The 19,663-nt window shown below is 38.3% G+C and overlaps 1 protein-coding gene across 1 annotated transcript in view; it reads left to right on the top strand.

Annotated features, from left to right (window-relative positions):
• The window catches only part of FAM13C (family with sequence similarity 13 member C), a gene marked incomplete at its 5' end in the record, with an annotated part of 131,814 nt that overhangs the window by 24,950 nt on the left and 87,201 nt on the right, over positions 1 to 19,663 (top strand). Inside the window, one exon of the mRNA XM_082308390.1 lies at positions 7,966 to 8,012. Coding sequence (XP_082164516.1) covers positions 7,966 to 8,012 — 47 coding nt within the window. The remainder of the gene's footprint in view (positions 1 to 7,965; positions 8,013 to 19,663) is intronic.

Here is a 19,663-nt window from a genome sequence, read left to right as displayed (position 1 = left end):
TTGGGTTATTGTTGTTTGTTTTCCCTAGACTGGAAGATATAGTTAAGAAGAATTTCAGAATGTAATCTTGCATACTAAAAACTGCTGCAGATCTGGCAGGAGCGAATGCAAGAGAGGGCAGGACTCTCTGCCTTAAATCATTCTCCTTTGTCCATTATTCTTCTCTTCCCTTCATGAAATCCTATCTTCAGCCTCTCTGTCTTTCTGTTTTAATAGAATTATGAACTATGAATTTCAAACTCATGGGAAAAAATGTGACCCAATGTATCTTTGCAGCATAGATGAAGCAGGAGCCTGTTTCTTTTGGCCTATGTTTTCTAATTGCCAGTTCACAATATGTTGTTGTATTATCAGCGGAAATGTTAATAGGAAACCAAGGAATCACTACTTAACGCATTGACCTGCACAATTAGGCTTGTGGAAAAAAAATCAGGATAGCTACTCAATCTTTTGTATTCAGTACACATTGCAACAGTTGATATGAGACCCCACCTGGAGTACTGCGTCCAGCTCTGGGGTCCTGAGTACAGGAAGGACATGGACCTGTTGGAGCAGGTCCAGGGGAGGCCACAAAAATGATCAGAGGGATGGAACACCTCGGCTATGAGGAAAGGCTGAAAAAGCTGGGGTTGTTCAGCTTGGAGAAGAGAAGGCTGTGGGGAGGCCTTATTGCGGCCTTTCAATGCTTAAAGGGGGCCTACAAGAAAGATGAGGACAGACTTTTTAACAGGGCCAATAGCGGTAGGACAAGGGGTAATGGTTTTAAACTAAAAGAGGGTAGATTCAGACTAGACATAAGGAAGAAATTTTTTACAATGAAGGTGGTGAAACACCGGAGCAGGTTGCCCAGAGAGGTGGTAGGTACCCTGTCTTTGGAAACGTTCAAGGCCAGGCTGGATGGGGCTCTGAGCAACCTGATGTAGTTGTAGATATCCCTGCCAATTGCAGGGGGGATGGACTAGATGACCTTTAAAGGTCCCTTTCAGCCCAAAGCAGTCTATGATTCTATGTGCAACAAGGTCATCCGCTAAGACCTACATGTAAGTGCAACAGTAAAAGAGATATCAATCTCCAGAACAAAACTGAAGGAAATTAGTACCACATGTGCAGCACCAGTGACAAAAATGAGCCATTTATTCACAAGTCCAAAAGTAAATTTATAACTCTCTGTATGAACTGGTTTTCCTGTATCCAAACATAATAAAATGCAACCTATATTTTGTTAACTGCTCAGAATTGCACCTGGCCACCTGAAAGACATTTCCGAGGTCTTGGAAAAGCCTATAGGAATCTGAAAAGGGCCAAAAAAAGCACAAAGAAAATCTCAATAATAAAACGATTAAAAAGCAATAAATTTTAAAAATAATTGAGGAAGTATTTAAATTAATGAATTGTCTCGATTCCCATTTCTTAAGAATGTGCACTGTGCAAGGAAATAGAAGGTAATTATTCTAAGAACACCTGTGGTATAATCTTTAATTATAATCATTCAGATAGAAGTTAATTAAATTAATGTAGCAGTATGGTTTTCCCTACATGCCACCATCTGGGACTGACTCTCTCCTGCCCTCTCTGCTATTTAACTTAAATAGTAACGAATAGCTGTGAATGTAGTTCTAATTTTCTTTTATCTGCTGAACAATGGTATGTGTTCCAAGAGGGCATTGTGCAGAAGGGTGTAGTCTTTCATTTTTGCAGGAAAAGAAATAGTCTTTCTCACTCTTTATTGCTATTGAAAGAAGTTACAAGAGTAACTGCAAAATTTGAATTTATATGCTTCTTGGGAGCTGACTTTAGCCATGCTCCCTTTTTTGCTCCTGTTGTCCACCACCAAGCAGATCAAGTGTGCTGGGAAGTATCAATATCCCTGTTGATTGTCAGTCTGCTGAGACAACTTGCTCTGTAAGCTGCTGGTCTGGCACTGCACTCACAACAGCTACCATGTTGCCCGAGTGCCATGGGATGTGATGTTTGACCGTGGAAATAATGTAAGCGAATGGGAGGTGGGGAGGGAGATGTAAATGCAGCCGTGCAGTTGAAGTCTAGAGATGAAGGTGGTGTTTAAAATGCCCAGCAGGTTAAAACTTTTTTTCTTTAAAGATGGAACTTTGGTAGCATTGCCTGCCTGCATGGAGTGCACTGATGGGCTCCCATGGTGTTTTGATAATTTTTTTCCAAAGTAGTTTAAGAGTTTCTTGAAGGTGGAAAAGTTGACAGACATTGCAATGCCTTGCAAAATCTGTGGGGTTGGAGCATGCTCCTATCCCAGACTTTTTTCTGGATGTGATGTCCACTCCCAAACACGGTGTGATGTTTTTCTCCCCCCCCCCCCCCCCCCCCCCCATGAAATTTGTTTCCAAAGCATTTCTATGTGTCTTCCCCAAACTAGGCTGCACTAGATTGTTGCTAACAGGCTTAATGTTTCGTTTAGTTACAGGTTTCCCAAATTGGAGTTTGGTTTATGGTGTTCAAAAAAAATTAGCCCAAACATTATTGCAGTTACCCACGTTTCTGGTTCACAAAAGCCAGACTAGTAATGAAATGCATCCTCTTTCTGCTCCTTGCCCCCAAAAAGTCAGTTACATTGTGCTAATGAGCACAATAAGACAAATCAAGTCTGAAGCTTATAGGTGAGGTATTAACAAGAACTTTTGAAAAGAGACTAAAAGGGAAGTGTTAGAACTCCTGCGTCTTCAAAATATTTGTCTATCTTGCATGCAGTGCGCCAGAACAATTGTGCCCTGTGAGGCAATGTGTCAGATGAAATTTGAGGTAAGTAGTAAGCTGACTTCCAAGCCAGCTTGAACAGTAACTGAACAGGACAAACACTTCCTCCCTGTATGGGTTTTATTATAAAGCTCTTGTGCAGCAGCCATTTGAAAGCTTCTCATTACAAGTCTATGACGAGCTAGAGGTGCTAGGAAGATACAATCAATGAATCTTATTGGGAAAAGTAAACCCTCGAAAGATGCTTTCTGAGCACTACAACTAAGTGGCATTGCAGTGCTTCATATTGCAGGTCTGAGTTTGGGCAGGGAGGAAGGAAGGAACAAGGCCAGAGTAGTAAGGCAATGTATATCTAAACTGAGGTTTTAATATGCATCAAACAGAACAAGAAAAAAATGGAGAAATTATTATAGACAAATTTGATCAGGGTAATTATAAAGCCTTTTTTAGGAGTTTAGCATGTTATCATCCTGCTCACATGCATTAGTGTAGAGAAATGCTGAATTCACAGTTAGATCAGTTTCAAGAGTTACTTGATAATGCAGTGGATGATGCCTGGTTTTTACCAGCTCCCTGAGTGAGGTTTTTAAAGATGAAAATGACTGTTTCTGTTAAATGAATAAACATTTTAAAATTTTGGCATGTGTGTGTTTTCATAAACCTTCTGCCTAATTAAAAATGGTAATATGCCATCAAATTTTTATCAACTGAGATAAACTCAGGCTACTGCAAATTGGTATTCTATTATAGTACCAGAAAAGCTAGACTTATCTGTTCTGGCCTTAGAATGAGAGAAAAAATACAGTCAAACCCTAAAATCTCTGCCCCTACTAATTTCTAGTATTCTGTACAGAAGATCCATTAATTTTGAGATTAAAGTTGAAGACTTAACTGATTATGATAGTGAATATTTAAATATCTTCCATTGCAAGAGATATTTGCATTAATCTGTTTCTTTCACAGTTCTATTTTTGTAAAATTCTGTTTTTCCAGATTAATTATATTCCTTAGGGGTAAAATCATGGATATCTCTGCTCAAAATCTCCTAGGTTCTGTTAAAAAGCTGAATTCTCAATAGCAAATGGCACACTAATATTGCATCCTGATTAAAATGCAGATAGAATATTGCAATTGAGTAGTAAAGCATATAGGTTACAATTTTAAGATATACCTCAGTTTCATACTAAAATAATTCCATTCAAAAAATCTTGTTGGTGAAGCAAGTATTATGACCATAGCTGATTTATTTAGTATATTCTTGAGGTTATAGGACCTCAGATTATTAAATGACTATCAAACATAATAATGAAACAGTTTTGAAAGAGAGTACTAAAATGAAACATCTGTAACAATGTTACTGAGCATTACAGTATAATCTCAATAAACGAAAAAGGAACCAAGTTTATAGTGATTCTAGTATATTACATACTCAGAGAGGATGCATATAGTTAAAAATATGTAAATGAATATTGTTGATCTCTGTTTCTATTTTGAATGCAAATTCTAGCTCCTTGTTCTTGGAAGTGTCAAGATAGCTGGAGAGTAGCTGAACCAAGCAATGCCAGATATTGACTCAGGTTTACTGTACCTATAAGAAGCCCATTTTGTTTTCTCCCTGTAGCAGGTGATCTCTCAAAAGTTATATTTTAATAAATTATCACATGGGTTTGCTCACAGCAGGTCATTCTGCTGTGAATTTTGAGATACTGTATTCAGTGGTGTGTGCAACCTTTCTTTGAGACTTTGCGTTATATCTTCTCTCCCAACAGTGCTCTTATAATTACTTTCTTTTAATAGGAAGCCAGAAAAATGTTTTTCATAGCAAAGTTTAGCAGAACAAATTCAAGGTGTTATGTCCAAAACACTGTGGGGAAGATGATGGGTTGTAAGGGTGTGTATTTTTGAGAAGGACTGCCTTATCTTTTAATATTCCTGCCACTGGAGAGGATGAGTTTGAGGCTACCTTTTGGGTTTTTTTGTATTAGTATGTTCTGGAGAAATGTGTCGTCAATGGCAACATTCAAAGTAGCAGCATGTTCTCTGCTGGCCTTCTGCCGCATCGTCAGAAAAGGGAGATGCTTCTTGGGGAAAGGTGCATGGATGAAGAACACTTTTACATAAGGCCAATGGTGGAAAACATGCAGAACTGCTGAAGAGAGACCCTTTAATTTACAGTAGACTCCTCTGAACCTCTCCAAAATTAAAACTCCTGACAGCTTTTAATATTTCTTTCTTTGTGATTGGACAGGGGTAGGTAAAGTCATTAGTATGCAACCTTCAGATCAAAATTTATCCCTTAGTACTTATTTTGTGACTTGCATTTTCAAAGGAGCTTGGAAATTTCACTTGTATTGGAAAACTTGTGGTTATAGAAAGTGTGAAACTTTTATTATGTACTGCCTCAGTGTACTGATTGAAATTAACCTTTTGAATTGCAGTTTTTTACTTAAAATAGCCTAAGGTACTGTCAAACAAATGGCTTCTGTTTGGCTTATTTTACCCTCCACTCAAATACCAACTTGGTCAAATGCAATATGCAATAGCTTTGTGAACCATCCTGCATTGGTTTAGCTATTAGTGGAAGAAGTCCAAAAATCTAGAGCCAAAGCCTAACTTTAAAATAGAAAAAAAAAATTCCATGTGTTTGTGTGTCTTTGTCAGATAGGCAATGTTATTTGCTTTGCAGACCTGTTCTCCTTTTCTGTGGCTCCAGACTCCTTGGCTGCAAGGATGCATTTTTAAATTGTTGAAAGAGTTGTTAATTAGAGCAATTTCTTACACTAACTAACTGCAAAGATCCCTGGAGAAATCCTTGTTCTTATGCAGAAATCCATCTGCAATGAAAAAAGTTATGTATGTTTAAGGTATAGTGAAGTAAACAATGAAGCTGTGTGTGCTATGTATTGTTCATAGCTGTGCCAATTCTAAAGAGAGTTTATTTTCTTTGCTTGTATTGTAAAGTTCAGGAAGAAAACACTTAGTACTCCTTGTTGAAAAGGTTCCAGTGAAGACCATGCAATAATTAAAAGCTGATCTTCCTAGAGGGAATTTGAATAAAAATGCTGACTCTTTAACCTAGGGGAACTGTAGTCACTGCAGAGGAGGAGGGAGGCCTAGGTTCAGTCTGCAAATGTTTAACAAAATATTGGAGCAAGGCCAGAATAAAATAAGGCAGCGGGTGGGATGAAATGTACTCACCCACTGGAGTTTGCAGCGGTTAGGGTACACTCCTGGGGAGACGAGGGAATTGAACCTAGCTTTCCCATGCTGAATGAGTACCGCAGCCACAGAGCTATGGGAACTGACTGGTTTAGGACCGTAGAATAACTCAGGGTTGAAGAGACCTCAGGAGGTCCTAACCATCTGCCCAGCAGTAGTTTTCCTTGTCCCAGAGTGTCTGCAATGTTCAGAGAAGTATATCGGTTGGTAAATCCAGCACAGCGCAGTGCTGAAAAGTGAGACCCAGTACATTTGGGGATCAAGATTAAAAACCTGCAATTCCTTATTTACAGTCAGGGAAATCTACAGTGAAGCTGGAAACTATATCCATGTATTAGGGGAGGAGAGCAAAGAAAGAAAGTGAAAAGGCTTGGGGTTCCGGGTGGACATTCTCACATGCTAAACCATTCATTGATCTAAGAGCTGTTGAGCTCATCATCTTCCTTTTCACCTGAGCATTATTAGTATTAGTAATGTAAATGAATGGAAATTGTGTAGTTCAGTGCTATGCCTGAAATTCCTCTTGGTAGGCACTGACTGCTCTGTGTGTTTGTGTGTGTGCGCGTGTGTAAGATTTAGGTCTTGCTTTATTTAACAAGGCAGTTCAGTGCTTGCCAACCTACTTAGCAAGCGCTTAGTATATTTACATTCTTAACGTTAAGCACATGCATAAGTGTTTGCCTGACTTGGGGCCTAAATCAGAAGTTTTCCATTTTTATGATAATTATTGTAAGGTTGCTTGAGGCTTGAGTTAATAGAAGGTTACTTGATCACTTTTTGTGCATGACAAGTTCTTCCTGGGTAGCTCTGATTAGGTATGTAGTGGCTGTTTCGTTACTACGTGATAACTACCTGACAGATGAAATTCCAATAACACATTTCTGTCTGTACTACAAACTGGTGAATATTTGTCATGTCCTAATTTTCTAGATTAGGATATAGCACTGAGGCAGGAAAAATCACAAGGGATGAAAGGATTAAAAGTGAAAAGGGTAGCAAAGCCAGAATAGTTTTTCCAGTTTCAAATTACATTGCTAGCTGTCTGGGGTCCAGATAACACAAGATCTAATTTGAAACTCTATTATCTCTTAAAATAAATTAAAATAGTACCACTGAGGTCTTTTAAAGCTGAAACGTAGTTCAGGCTCAAATGGCAAAAGTTCCAGCTGGTTTGGGGAGATTCTTTTAAAATCCTTCCCACTTGGCGACTTTGAAGTTTCTTATAGATGCCTCCCATATTCAACTAAGAGCTCTTATTGTTTTAAATTTATATCTTCCGTTTGCCACAATGCTTACCAGTTATCATAGCTCTTAAATTGTGTAAAATTGCAGGTACTCTGAGCAGAAGGGAATTTAGCATATGGAATGCATGACATCAACGTGAAAAGCTGCAGAGACAAGTTTTCTTGGGGAGGAGAGATGCCTGCACTCAGGCTACAGCAGTGTCAGAAAGTTTGGGTTTGGGAAAGTACTCTTCTGAATCCAAGCTGAGATGTCCCTGTTAGCTTGGATTTGTTACCATTGTATAGTAGTAAACAGAAAATAAAAACCAACACCTTTTATTGCCCAAACAGGCTCTCCCCCCTTTTTTTCCCTCCCTCCCTCCCCCATGCCCCCCCCCCCCCCAGGTGCTGTGTACAGGTATGCTTTATGGTCTGGGTATTTTTTTGGTACATTTTTCCTTTATTTATGTTTCTACTGAGTTACTGCTTTATCATATGTAGAAAGGTGCCACTAATTTAATGGCCATTAAAAATCATATTTTAACACTTTTAAATGGTGTTTTTTCCAGCTGTTTCTATTATGATTGTGTTAATGAGTTTCCTACTCCCTCACATGGCTGCAAGCTAGGAAAATGATAGGGTGTGATCTTGACTACAAAAAAATTACAAACACCTAAATGAACAAGAAGTGTTTATCCTCCTGAAAATAGACAAGAACATCACAACTGAACAGTGGACCAAGCTGGTCTTGAGTCGAAATCCATCCTTGTACATTTTGTTTCTTTTCTGTACACAGGAGAACAACACGGAAGACAAAAACAAAGGCAGGCTCATATTATTAAGGTAAGATGAAAGCACCTGTTATTTAGCTGCTTAATGGAAACTTGATATTTCACTATCAATCTGTAGAATATGCTTCTATAATGGTAGTTGGTTTGTTGGAGGAATAACCTAAAAAATGAAACTTCTTAAAGTCTTAATACTGATGTGTATCAGCTGTAGACAGATAAATGGAGGCCTAGAAGGCCAATGTCACCAGTTGAAGCCCAAACAAATGTATTCTTGATTCTTGGGTGGGTTGTTTGGGTTTTTTTTTTTCATCTGTATTCCTCTAATTTTTTATTCTGCTTATACAAACCTATATCATGAGTCACATGTTGGTATTTCCTAAGCTGCAAGGATGAACTGCCTAGTTTCAGGAAGTTTCATGGGTTTGCATGGGTGTGGTATTGCACCAGTAGGCTGAGATACAATCGGAGTAAATATATCAATAACTGCGTGTGCTTACTCCTGGGAAGGGGAGGGAGCTGGCAGTGAAGTCAGCATCTTGAAAGCTTCTTTTTGGAGAGGGTTCGGGTGTGCAATGACTGTGCTTTATGCACATGGCTAAATTTTCTAGAGAGAAAAACTGATGTCTAAACAAAGCTGAAATCCTTTGCTGTGTTTCTGTCAGAAAGATTTGGCTTTTATGAGACTTGTGTTTGCGTAAGCAAACAGTATTATGTTATGCCCCAAGACTAGATTTCCTTGCATCATTTCTTCAGCATTTGACTTGTCTGACCACAGGACTGTAGCTTACTAAAAAAATTTCTTAAGGGAATATTTTTACCCATAAGGCTTAAAAATACAGTAATGCGTTCCCACTCCTATTTGCATTTTGGAATAGAAATACATGAACTAAGCTAATAGCCACTGGAAAATCATGGTACACATTCCAGTCTTTTAGATTTTGTGGGTTTTGTTCTGAGATTCTACTGAAACACCGTAACAGAGGCCAAGTTTATTGTGCTCTGCAGTGAAAAAGATGAGGAAAAGATGTTATGGTTCAGAGCAACTTTAAGTATTTCCCAGATATTTTGTAATGCCAGACGCTGCTGAAGTATCCCACTTAATATTCTGCTTGCTTTGCCAGAAATGCAGCAGATTAATAAACCACATTAGTTAGGAAATAGCTTTCTGAGAGAACTAGGAAAGATAATTCAAGGTTTTAGACAAAGCTATTGAAGCAGAGACAAGCTGGCATTTCCCAAAAGCTAATCAAATACTAGTAGAGCAATAAGGGAGTATAATACATCATTTGGGAGACAAAAGTCAAGGGAGAAGATTTCAAAAGATACTATCTCTATTTGCCAGCAGATAGTACCTCCCAATGTTGAGCATTTATCACCATAGAAGTTACCAAGCACTGTTGAAATAATCATGTGTTCTGTAAGGGGGTATCTTCCAAATCATATTGGTTGTTCAGGTCTGGTGGAAGACTTGAGTGTAGTCCTAACTCATTTCTGGATCTGAGATGCAGTACAGGGTTCAGCAGATAATAGGAATTCTGGGCATTTTTTCTACATTTTTGATCATAATGGAACAACTGGCAATTGTTTTTCTTCTAATCACACTAAATTTAAGTCCTTTCTATCTTACACAATTGGTAAGTAATGGTTTGGATGTTCATCCAGGTTATAAAACAGCTGAATTTCACGATCTGCAATGAAGAAAAAAAAAAAAAAAGTGTGTGTGTGTATATGTTTTATAAACACTGGAGCATATCAACAGGGAGATTGGAAATGCTCAGCTTCAACCCTACTGGAATTAAGGCATTCTTCTCAGGGATTTAAGTTCAAATCCCTTTGGGCACAGAGTAGAATTAAAGCCAAGTTTTCTATCTTGAGTTTGTGCCATATATTTTGGATTTAAAAAAAAAAAAATCATCTTATGCTCAAATACTTTTTTGTGAATCCATCTGCCATGATTTTGTCTTGCTAACTGAAATTTCTGCAGAAAATTCAAACCTAATTTATGTATCCTTGGGACAGCCAGATTTGCATTTCTCAGAGAACTTAGCGTTCACTGGTGTTCATTCTTTTACAACCAAGGTCTGGTGAAGACCTGCAAAAGACAATTTTTTCAGGAAATGAATTTGAATATGCCTGTCTTGGAAGCAGTGCTTTATTGTTTGTTTAATAAGTATTAGCAAGTGGGCCAATTGTTGATGTGAACTTCCTCAATTGTTTGTTATCATTTAAACAAAACTAAGCAAATGCTGTTGGTAAATATTCACTTTGCAAACCCTCAGGCCAGTCAAAGGTAGCAATTACAAAACTGTAACTCTAGCTGTTTGTTACTGCCACTCTGTTGGAGTCAAAATGCATAGTAATTTGTTTCTGGCAAAATAGGATGAACTAACCATTTGACCATTTAGTATGGCACATTCTTGTCTGAGCAGAGAATGGAGCATCTGAATGAAGTGACCTGACCTCCAGCAAGCAGGGACACTACTTGCATTGAGCAACGTTGTTCTTTTAAAAAAAATTATCCAATGTGACAAGAAGGTCACCTCTGAAACCAGCTCTTAGATGTGAGTCTGCCACCCAAAAGCAGTGTACTGCACAAAGACTAGTACTCATGAAATAAATACGTAGAAGAGAGAGCCGTAGCCTGGGTCTGCTATGCTGGGAATAGGTATTGTAATTAAGAAACCTGCTGGATGTACTGTGAAGCTCACTGGTTCAGAACCAAAGTGTTGGTATTTGGTTACCATAAAATCACCTTTCTGTTAAGTCTAAGCTCAATTAAGTGCTGCCCAGTTTCTCAGTGAATACATCCATAAAGAAAGGCGTTATCAAGCGTACGTGACTGGGAAAGGAGAGTAAATCTACTTTAGCTTTCCAAAATTCATGGCTAGCTCTGAACTGAGAGCAAGACTAATTACCGTGCACCTGCCTTCACATCACTGACATTGTTATTTGTTAGTTTAGTATATGGTGTTGCTAGTTTCTTTTATAATATAAGCTTTCTTAGATAAAACAGGATGATGGTTCCCTTTTTCAGTTACTTACTGCCTTTCTTCTATCCTGTGCTCTTCTGGTGCTAAAACTTGTCCTCATAATTTAAATTTTATCAAATTCCTTTTATCATGGAAAAGTGAGGATGACTCACACTTTTGATTAACAAGCTACAGTCTTCTGGTACTTTAATTTTGTGTAACAGGAGTTGTCTTTCATTTAGCTCGTTTAGTGTTATGTCCTTCTGAAGTAAATTGGTACGCTACCACAAGGTACCTATTAACTGATTTTCTGTTTTGTTTCATAGACGCTTAACTTGATTGCATACACAAATCTGTCAGCTTGGGAATCTGATACACAGAAATGTGTTTGATAGATGTCTATCAGTATGCTTAGCCAGGCAATTTCAGTCCCTTCAAATTAAGTTTGTTATTAAGGGCAAATAAAAGTGTCTGTCTTGGGAACAGACTACTAGCCTTTATAGGATTCTAGAAATGCTGCAGGACATTTTTCTTTTGGGAACAATTAATTATGGCAGATTCATCCTGTTGGGCTTTGTTTATTGTTACTTCATTTCATATAAAACCTAATTGTTAAATATAATTAGATTTACCAACTCTGCTAGCTAAATTCAAGGATAACTGCAGCTATCCTTGAACCCTATGGCACCGCACTATAACTAGGGTAGTGTCACTAGTCTGAATGTACATGATGCTAAATATTGTTGAATCTAGTAGGCACAAATAGGACTGTTATTGTTACAGGAAACTGGTCTTTTGTCCTGCCTAACTCCATTATACACCTCCTGATGCCAATATAATCCTGTTGCCTTTTTTGAAAAAGATGTGCAAAGTAACAAGAGAGCTTAGGGTATAAAATATTAGCAATATAAAACTGATATATCAAGAAAGTTTTGTTAGAAACTGTCTAGGGATAAACAAACTAGCAAGTCCACAAAGAAAAGTTTGAAATGGATGAAGCGTGTTTTGAAAGAAGGGATCACAAGGCTGATGTTTCACTTCCCTCCTTCTCTCTCCTAATATGCTTTTCATAAAATATGCAAATGCAATGGCAATTTTTAATGAAGATCGAAGATGGCAAAATTGACAAGCAAAGGCAAGTGTGTAATAAAACTTCCCAGAGTATTTTTTCTCTGATCAGATTTTTTTTCTGATCATACTTTATATTTTAAACTGAATTTTTTGTCTTTGATTCAGAAAAGTTGACCAGGGTTTGGAAATCTGTGGCTATGCAGTAGGCTTGAGATACCAATGCCTCTTGCAGTACACTGGAATAACTTTTTGGTGGGGTTTTTTTGATGTACAAAATATAGGAAAAGAAAAATTTTGTTTTGATATTTTCTTGGTAGTGAGGTCAACAACGAAGACATATTAATCAGCAATTTCTCTTGGCTTTGCTTTAGTCTCCCAATACCCTTTTTACATCCTCTAGGTGAGAGTTTTAAAGAAATCCACTGTTTTGTATGTCTGTCCACATGCATACTCATGTACACAGGCTTACTTTGGTGTTGGCTAAAGCAATGTAAAGTTCTACATGATGCTTTTTTCCTTTGATTTTGAGAGTAGGTCTAGTTTTTCTTAGACATTTTTCTGCTTGATATGAATTAAACCAACATAAACCTGGTGAAGGGACAATGCATCCACACAGCCTTTTGTACTAGCTTAACTAAATCAGCTTAATATTACTTCCCCATCATGTGCATGTGCACCCTTCCTCCAGAGTAATGTGTAATGTGGTATGCTACCACTGTTTCAGCTCCCTCACACCTGTTTAGAAAGACCTGTTTTCATTGGTGTTACTGCTACTCCACTGTTTACACTAATACTTTGTACTTTTTTTTTTTACAGTAATATTGTTAACACTAATTCTTTCTGTTTACACAATCCAGCTGGTCAAGAGAAAACAAGTCCAGTCATTTTGGGCATTGCCTGTAGACACCCAGGGATAGATCCAGACTAAGCAGATGCAGGCACATCTTCTCTAACAGACCATCACGAATGATTATAGCTAACGTGACCCACTTTCCAGAGTCAGCTCAGTTCTGCTGTATCCATCCATGTGTGTGTGCACTTCGAAGTCCTGTATATTGATATAAGGTGTGCAGCAGGGAATATTTCCAGTGGTTTTGATGAGGATGCAGATCTAAATTATGGAACTACTCTTTCTAATTAGGTATTGTGCCAAATGTCAAGCTTTCATTTTTAACTTTCACTGTTGGGGGAAAAAAAAAAAAGGAATTTTTGAGTATTTTCCAAATGAAAGAGAACAGTTTTCATCCAGTCTCTAGTAAAATTAAATCCAATAACAACTGACATGTGTGCAAAATCCTTGGGAAGTGTTGTTGGCAATCATTGTAAATTGTAGTTCAGTGGGTTCATTTTCAGCTTTGAGGATTTGACAGTAGAACTCTACAGAAGTTTTAGTTTACCATATCTTAATCTGCAAGTATAATTCTCTGAAATTCCCTCATTTCCCCTTAAGAGCAGTCATTAAAATTTGCTAACATTTCACCCTTTCTTCAGGGAGCGTGACAGACTGAGGAAATAGCAGTTTTCCAGAATTTATGCCAAAGCAAAGTTTTACCTTTGTTGCTGTCAAGTAGCCTTTTTTTCCTCACAGCTGTAAAGCAGGTGTCTGTATCTCAGTATAACTAGTGCTACAGTAAATTGAATGAGGCAAGTCCTAATATTCCTGAAAGCTGAAACAACTTTGAGGATCATGAGTCATATCAGCTGTGTGGGTGGAGCTGAAGAAATAGAATTACATGAACTATTTCCCTATTGATTTCTTATGAAAACAGAATTTGTTTAACTTAAGAGCTTTGGGTAGTCTATGTAAAAAAAGAAGTCAGTCCAGTTTACACTGGGGACAGTATTGAGCTACAAAATTCAGAATTCCTCCCAAGTCTGAGTTTGGGCTTGCTTTACTTCCAACTTACACAGTCCATCTCTCATATCAAACAGCAACATTTCAATGCTGGCATACCTGAACACCTTTCTAAACTGCTCTGGAATAACAGGGCTGCATTTCTGATCCAGCTGGTGATGTATCTTGGCTGGGAACTGAACAGGATCAACCTGGGCAGTAGATATTTTAAGAGTGAAAGGTGTATAAGCCACCGCAGGGAACCATTTTGTATTATAAAAACAGGGTTTTTTTTTCCTAACTTGAGGTAATTGGTAACTGTCTCTCGTTCGAGTGTTACCTATACTAGTATAACCACTGATTGCATTTCTATTCAGAAATGTTTTCTGATGGCTTGTAACTTGCTAAGTTAAAGTTACATTTACTCTTAGCTCTTGATAGTTGTTCTTATGAGATAAAATTATTTTCCAGAGAAACTATAAGCTAGTTATGTCAACGAGAGAAAAAATGCTGGAGAACTGAGTGAAGAAGCATGTTCCCAAGTCAGAACCCTTGTTGAGAAGAACAGATTTCAAACATATGCTAAATATACTTTAAATTACAGACTTAGATTCTTCTGACTGTAACTTCAAATACCTTTAAGCCTTTTTTCCTCTAAATTTTTCTCTCTTCAACTGTTGCTGAATCAAAGAAAATCTGCCCGTGGTGTAAGAATTGCTAATTGGGCTTTATAATTACCATAAAAATTGTCAGTGCTTTGTAAAGCATGTTGCTGTTGTGTGCTGTAGTGATAGTGTAATTAAAGCATATGCAAAATATATAAATAGCCAACTCTTTTCGCATGTACTATCCCTATCTGTGGACCAGCTCTTGGCTTCAGGGGTAGGGTCGTTCTGGTGTTAATGGACAGTACAAAGGCACGAGGAGCAGGGGAGAGGGAAGGCTGAATGCCTAGTTCTTTATGCACCATTCCTGCCAGTGTAAGCAGCTATGGTAACGCAGCCTGGTACCGGGCTCTGCTTTTGGAGCAGTTCCTTAGCTTTAGAGGGAGTTAATGAGTAAATCTTTCTTCATACAGGAAGGGTATGAAAGTGTCTCAGAGCTGATTTTATTTGCTGCTGAAACAAAGTCAAAGAGCAGAACTCTGCAACTAATTGAATTTATATTAGCTTCCTACCCTAGCTTCAACATCTTACATTTTTCATGACTCAGACTGCATGGGAAAGGTGGTATGCAAATATTTTTTCATAAAATGAGCACTATCAATATGGAATAGTTTAGGTTTTGTTTTTATTTTTATGGTCAAATATATTTTGCATTTTGTGATCTGTTATTTTGAGAAATATTGAAGACCTGTATTGTCCATGGACTTACTTGTTACTGTCCTGCAGATATATCTTTGACTATGGCTGAGCCTGGAAAATAACAGATTATGAATTTTATGAACTCGTGTCTCAGAAATGGCACTTAAGATCTGTGGTTTTCTTTAAGTGTGACATTAATGCTGTTTGTGGCACAGCAGGACTGTCAAGAAAATTTGAAAATTAGAGGACATGACTCATCATAAAAACAGTGGTAATGTTATTTTCCATGAATACTGGCCCATGATGTAACTCTGGATCTGATCTTACTTTATTACTGAGAACAGAAATTCAGTGGGTTGGGAAAGAAGTTCCTTGATAGTCCTTGATGCTTTCTTTGATACCACAAGCCATTTAGCTGTTTAATTCTATTTAATTATTTTGGAGTAATTTAGTAATTGAGAGTAACGGCACAAAAACCTGAAAAACTGCTCTTTGCACAGGAGAGCAGGAATGCTAGTTATCTATTGCAACATATTGCAAAACATTTCCAGAGAGGATGGACGGGGCCAGAAAAGACGTTCCTGTTCATTTCTTTCGGATTGCGGAAGACGGGGTCATTAGGCCCGCTAAGTAATTGTCAGGTTTAATGAAATATTCTGAACCTAGAGTTTGAAGGCACTTCTAAACCACTAGCAATATACAAAGCCGCTGATTTTGCCTTATATTTCATTAAACAATTATTAATTTGCCCTAATATTTTAATTTCCCTGCATCCCTAGCATATTGGGTTGAAATGCTATCTGTTTTGCTTTGACTTTCTTGTGATCTGAAGATTCAATTATGGTTAACTTCAATGAAGTAACTAAATTACATTTTTGGCTCTTTATGAAGTAGTGGGGTAATTTTGGTGGCTAACAAAAATATTATTTAGCATTGCTTTTCACTACACAGTCCTGAATATTTGTGATAAAATATTTCTGGGGGTAATTAAAAGGATGAAGTCTATAATGTTTTGATATGACAAATGGGGAATGCTGTGGAAGCTCTTTCTAAATAATAGGGCAACCTTTTTCTTTTACCACTTAGATGGTTTGAAGGCAATGTTTTTATTCTGCAGGGAAGGCTCAGAGGACTTTCGTTACTAAGTAAAAGTCCCCATACCCTCTTGTCACATGCCACAGGCTTTTGCCTGAAGGAGTAAGGGAAAACATTAGTAAAAGTCCAGACTCCTGGTGTGAGGAAAAGCAATTTCTTTCAACACGTATTGTGTGCAATGCATGATCCATGCTGTAAGACTTCTGTGCAGATGGCACAGCTGCGGGCAACAGAAGAGGGTTTGGGCTGTGATATGCGTTTGAATCTTCTTTTGCTCTTGAGTAGAGGATTAATGCCCCTGGAACCACTATATTACACCCATACTTGACCTGTGGGTCTCCTCGCCCCATGCCAGGTCCTAGGGTGTGTGGGGGCTTCTGGTTTTCGTCGCTTTAAGTTGTCTGTAATTCACCTGGAGTTTCAGTACTCCTCGTTGGTACCCTGGGGCATTGGTTCTCTGCACTCTGGATCAGTGCTGCACCTCCAATCTTTGCAGGTGCCCTAGGGAAACTCTGATGTGTGTTCATTGCTCAGGAATATGTGGTGTCTGAAGGAAACAGGTGAAGAAGGTTGCAAAGCTTTCTTAAGGAATCATTTTTTCTTTTAGGCAGCACTAGTGGTAATAAACTTCCTCTATGTCCTATCCCAGTTCTCTGATCATAGAATCATAGAATATCTCAAGTTGGAAGGGACACATAAGGATCATTGATTCCAACTCCCTGCTCCTCGCAGGACTACCTAAAACTAAACCATATGATTAAGAGTGTCGTCCAGACGCTCCTTGAACTCTGACAGGCAAAAATCCTTTTTCTCAAAGACACAGCTTCTTATCTGGACCAGGGACTCTTCCATCCAGCCTTTGCAGTCAGCTTCCTTCAGCATGACTAGCAGGTTTAGCAGGCAGCAGTCCTCAGCAAATGATGCTTCTTCCTCTCCCATCTCCCCTTCTGCTCTCTGATTTGAGCTCTGCTTCTGTGATTATGCTTTAGATTTAAAAAATATAACTCTTTCTTCCTCTGTTGGGTTTCAATATTCCTTCTCAAGACAGAAATTGTTTCACTGCCTTGTAGTTAATTCTTAGTTCTCCAAGAGCTTGACTTATTCATGAGAGACTGTTTTGTACTCTGTCTCACAGCAGATTTTTTTATTTTCAGATGACTCTGGGTCGTTCTCTTGCCACATTATACCAGAGTTCTTAATCCAAGAAGATTTCTTGATAAAAAATTTTCTTGAGACCCATATCTCTCTGCAAAGTGTTCCCTTTCTGATGGTATGGAATGTTTTGGTGACACTTCGTTGAGTTTAGAATGAAAAAGTTTCTAGCCAGCAGTTTGCTAGACAACAAGTGTTTTGCAAGTACCACAGCTGATATTTTAGGTGGCTGTGAATCCTTTCTTGTGTATGGCCAATGTCAGAAATTCATTAGTAACCGTACAGTTAGATACCATCTGACATCTGACTCATGCCTGTGTTACTCCAAGTAGAGTTATTATATAAAGTTACACCAGCGTAGACCTGCAGTGATGCACTAATATACTCTTAGATATCCTTTCCAGTATGAGGCTATTGGCAATAGGAAAAAGGTTTGGTTTTGTTTTAGAAGTGTAATTTTGTGCGCTGCTTGGATTCTGAAAATGTTTGTACTCATTGGTCTTTTCTTAAGCCACATTGCTACTGACAGAGGAAAGCCTGATCCTGGTTTGTATGCAGCCTTTCAGAGGAAATCTCCACTGCTGGAGAAAGAAAGGAAAATAAAATGTATCTTCCCTAGTTTTTGGTGCAGTGCTTGTTACTGTTTTACGGAAGGAATGAAAACTCTGGATGTTTTAGTTTTTTACTTTCATGGACTGCAGTCCTCAAAAGTGGCATATGTACTTTTCTTTTTGAGCAAGGTCAGACAAATCTCATGAAATCTAGCTGTGGCTAATGAAGTTACTGGACATGTGGATGGTGTATTCAGGCCCCCAGATCTGAAATGAGTTCAGGCCTTGGGGTCAGGGCAGGAGATGCACCAAGCTCATGGCGGCACCCTGGCTCGTGCTGGAGGTGGGTTGTGTTGGGTAGCACTGTGTCAGTCAGCACCAAAAGCCAGCACTGCTCAGGGACACCGCCTTGGAATTTCAAAAACTTTCCCTAATGTCTGGAGCTGGGGTTTGGTTTAGTGCCTAGCAGTGTTTTGGGGCCTGTATTTGGTCTCCCAAGCTTCCTGTGGATTTCTGCCCTGCATGCCCCTGCGCCCATGGGCGGTAGTACTGCACAAGCAGGGCAACTGCAGGAGTACCCTGTGAGTTTTATTAAGACCCTTTGCAAACTGAAGTAGAGTTTTGACTTTACGCCAATGCATATGTTGGCTGTTTTGTTCTCATCCTTTTCAAGGTAACTGTGTTTCATTTCTCAGACCATGTGCAACGTGTCAATAGTAAATGCCACTTTCATCCTTTTTTCCAGGTGTTATACTGACTTAGTAGAGGATTGCTAACTTTCTGTTAATATTGCAATCCAAGGCAGTGGGCAGTATAATTTATCCAGTTGTTCCACCTGGCTCAGACAGGTTTGTGTGTGAACGTGTGGGTGATATATCTTGGTCAATCTGCACTTTAATAGTTAAGGTTTTCAGTGATTGCTTATTATTTTCTCTGATATTGATGATTTTTGTATGAAACACTGACACTCATTTGCCACCTAGTTTTCCAAAGTATTTTCCGTTTTCATTCAGGGCTTGCCAAAGCTTTGGCATTTTTGCGTCGTGTATGTTACATATAAAATTTTTCCAAGTAACACGGGGATATAGTGAAATTAGTGTCTCTCAAAAATGATTATTTGTTTTCCATGTCCTACAGCCATGGCTTCAAAAGGAATTACCTTGTTTTTTTTTTTTAAAAAAAAAACCCCAGCATTCTTCCTACTACTTCACACTATAACCTTCATAAGAGCAAACAAACAGTCTGAATTTCTGTTTTGGTTTCGTTGTAATATGTTGAAATGGATATGTCAGCAGCAGCATTTTTCTTCCTAGATTTGAAGTTCAGTAGTTTTCCATACAAATAGCATATTCCTGAGTTAATGGAAAATTCATGCTGAGCTACTTCATATTGGCTAGCTTTGCATGTCACCTCTGATGTTTCTGTTGGCTGGCAAAAATGGCTGGTATTTTCTATTTATCAGTTCTTTTGACTGTTTCTCTGCAAAGCACTAAAGCTAATAGCCTGCAGGTGGAAGACTTCAAATATTAAAAGGAAAAGATGGCTGATTACATTGAAAGCAGGCAAGCCTCCAATCACACTGCTGAAATGCTGTTTTTAAATCAATTGTGATATCTAATTTTTTTGACTTGCTTGATGATTTTGAGAAATTTTTTTATAACTTTGAGAAGGCTGATATATGGTTCATTTACTCTTTTAATGTGAGCACAAATGAACAAATGTGTTAG

Source organism: Platalea leucorodia, assembly GCF_965183815.1.
Source record: "Platalea leucorodia genome assembly, chromosome: 4".
In the NCBI taxonomy this organism is placed as follows: domain Eukaryota; kingdom Metazoa; phylum Chordata; class Aves; order Pelecaniformes; family Threskiornithidae; genus Platalea; species Platalea leucorodia.
Note: the sequence above shows the minus strand (reverse complement) of the source record. Positions and strands in the feature narration are given on the sequence as shown.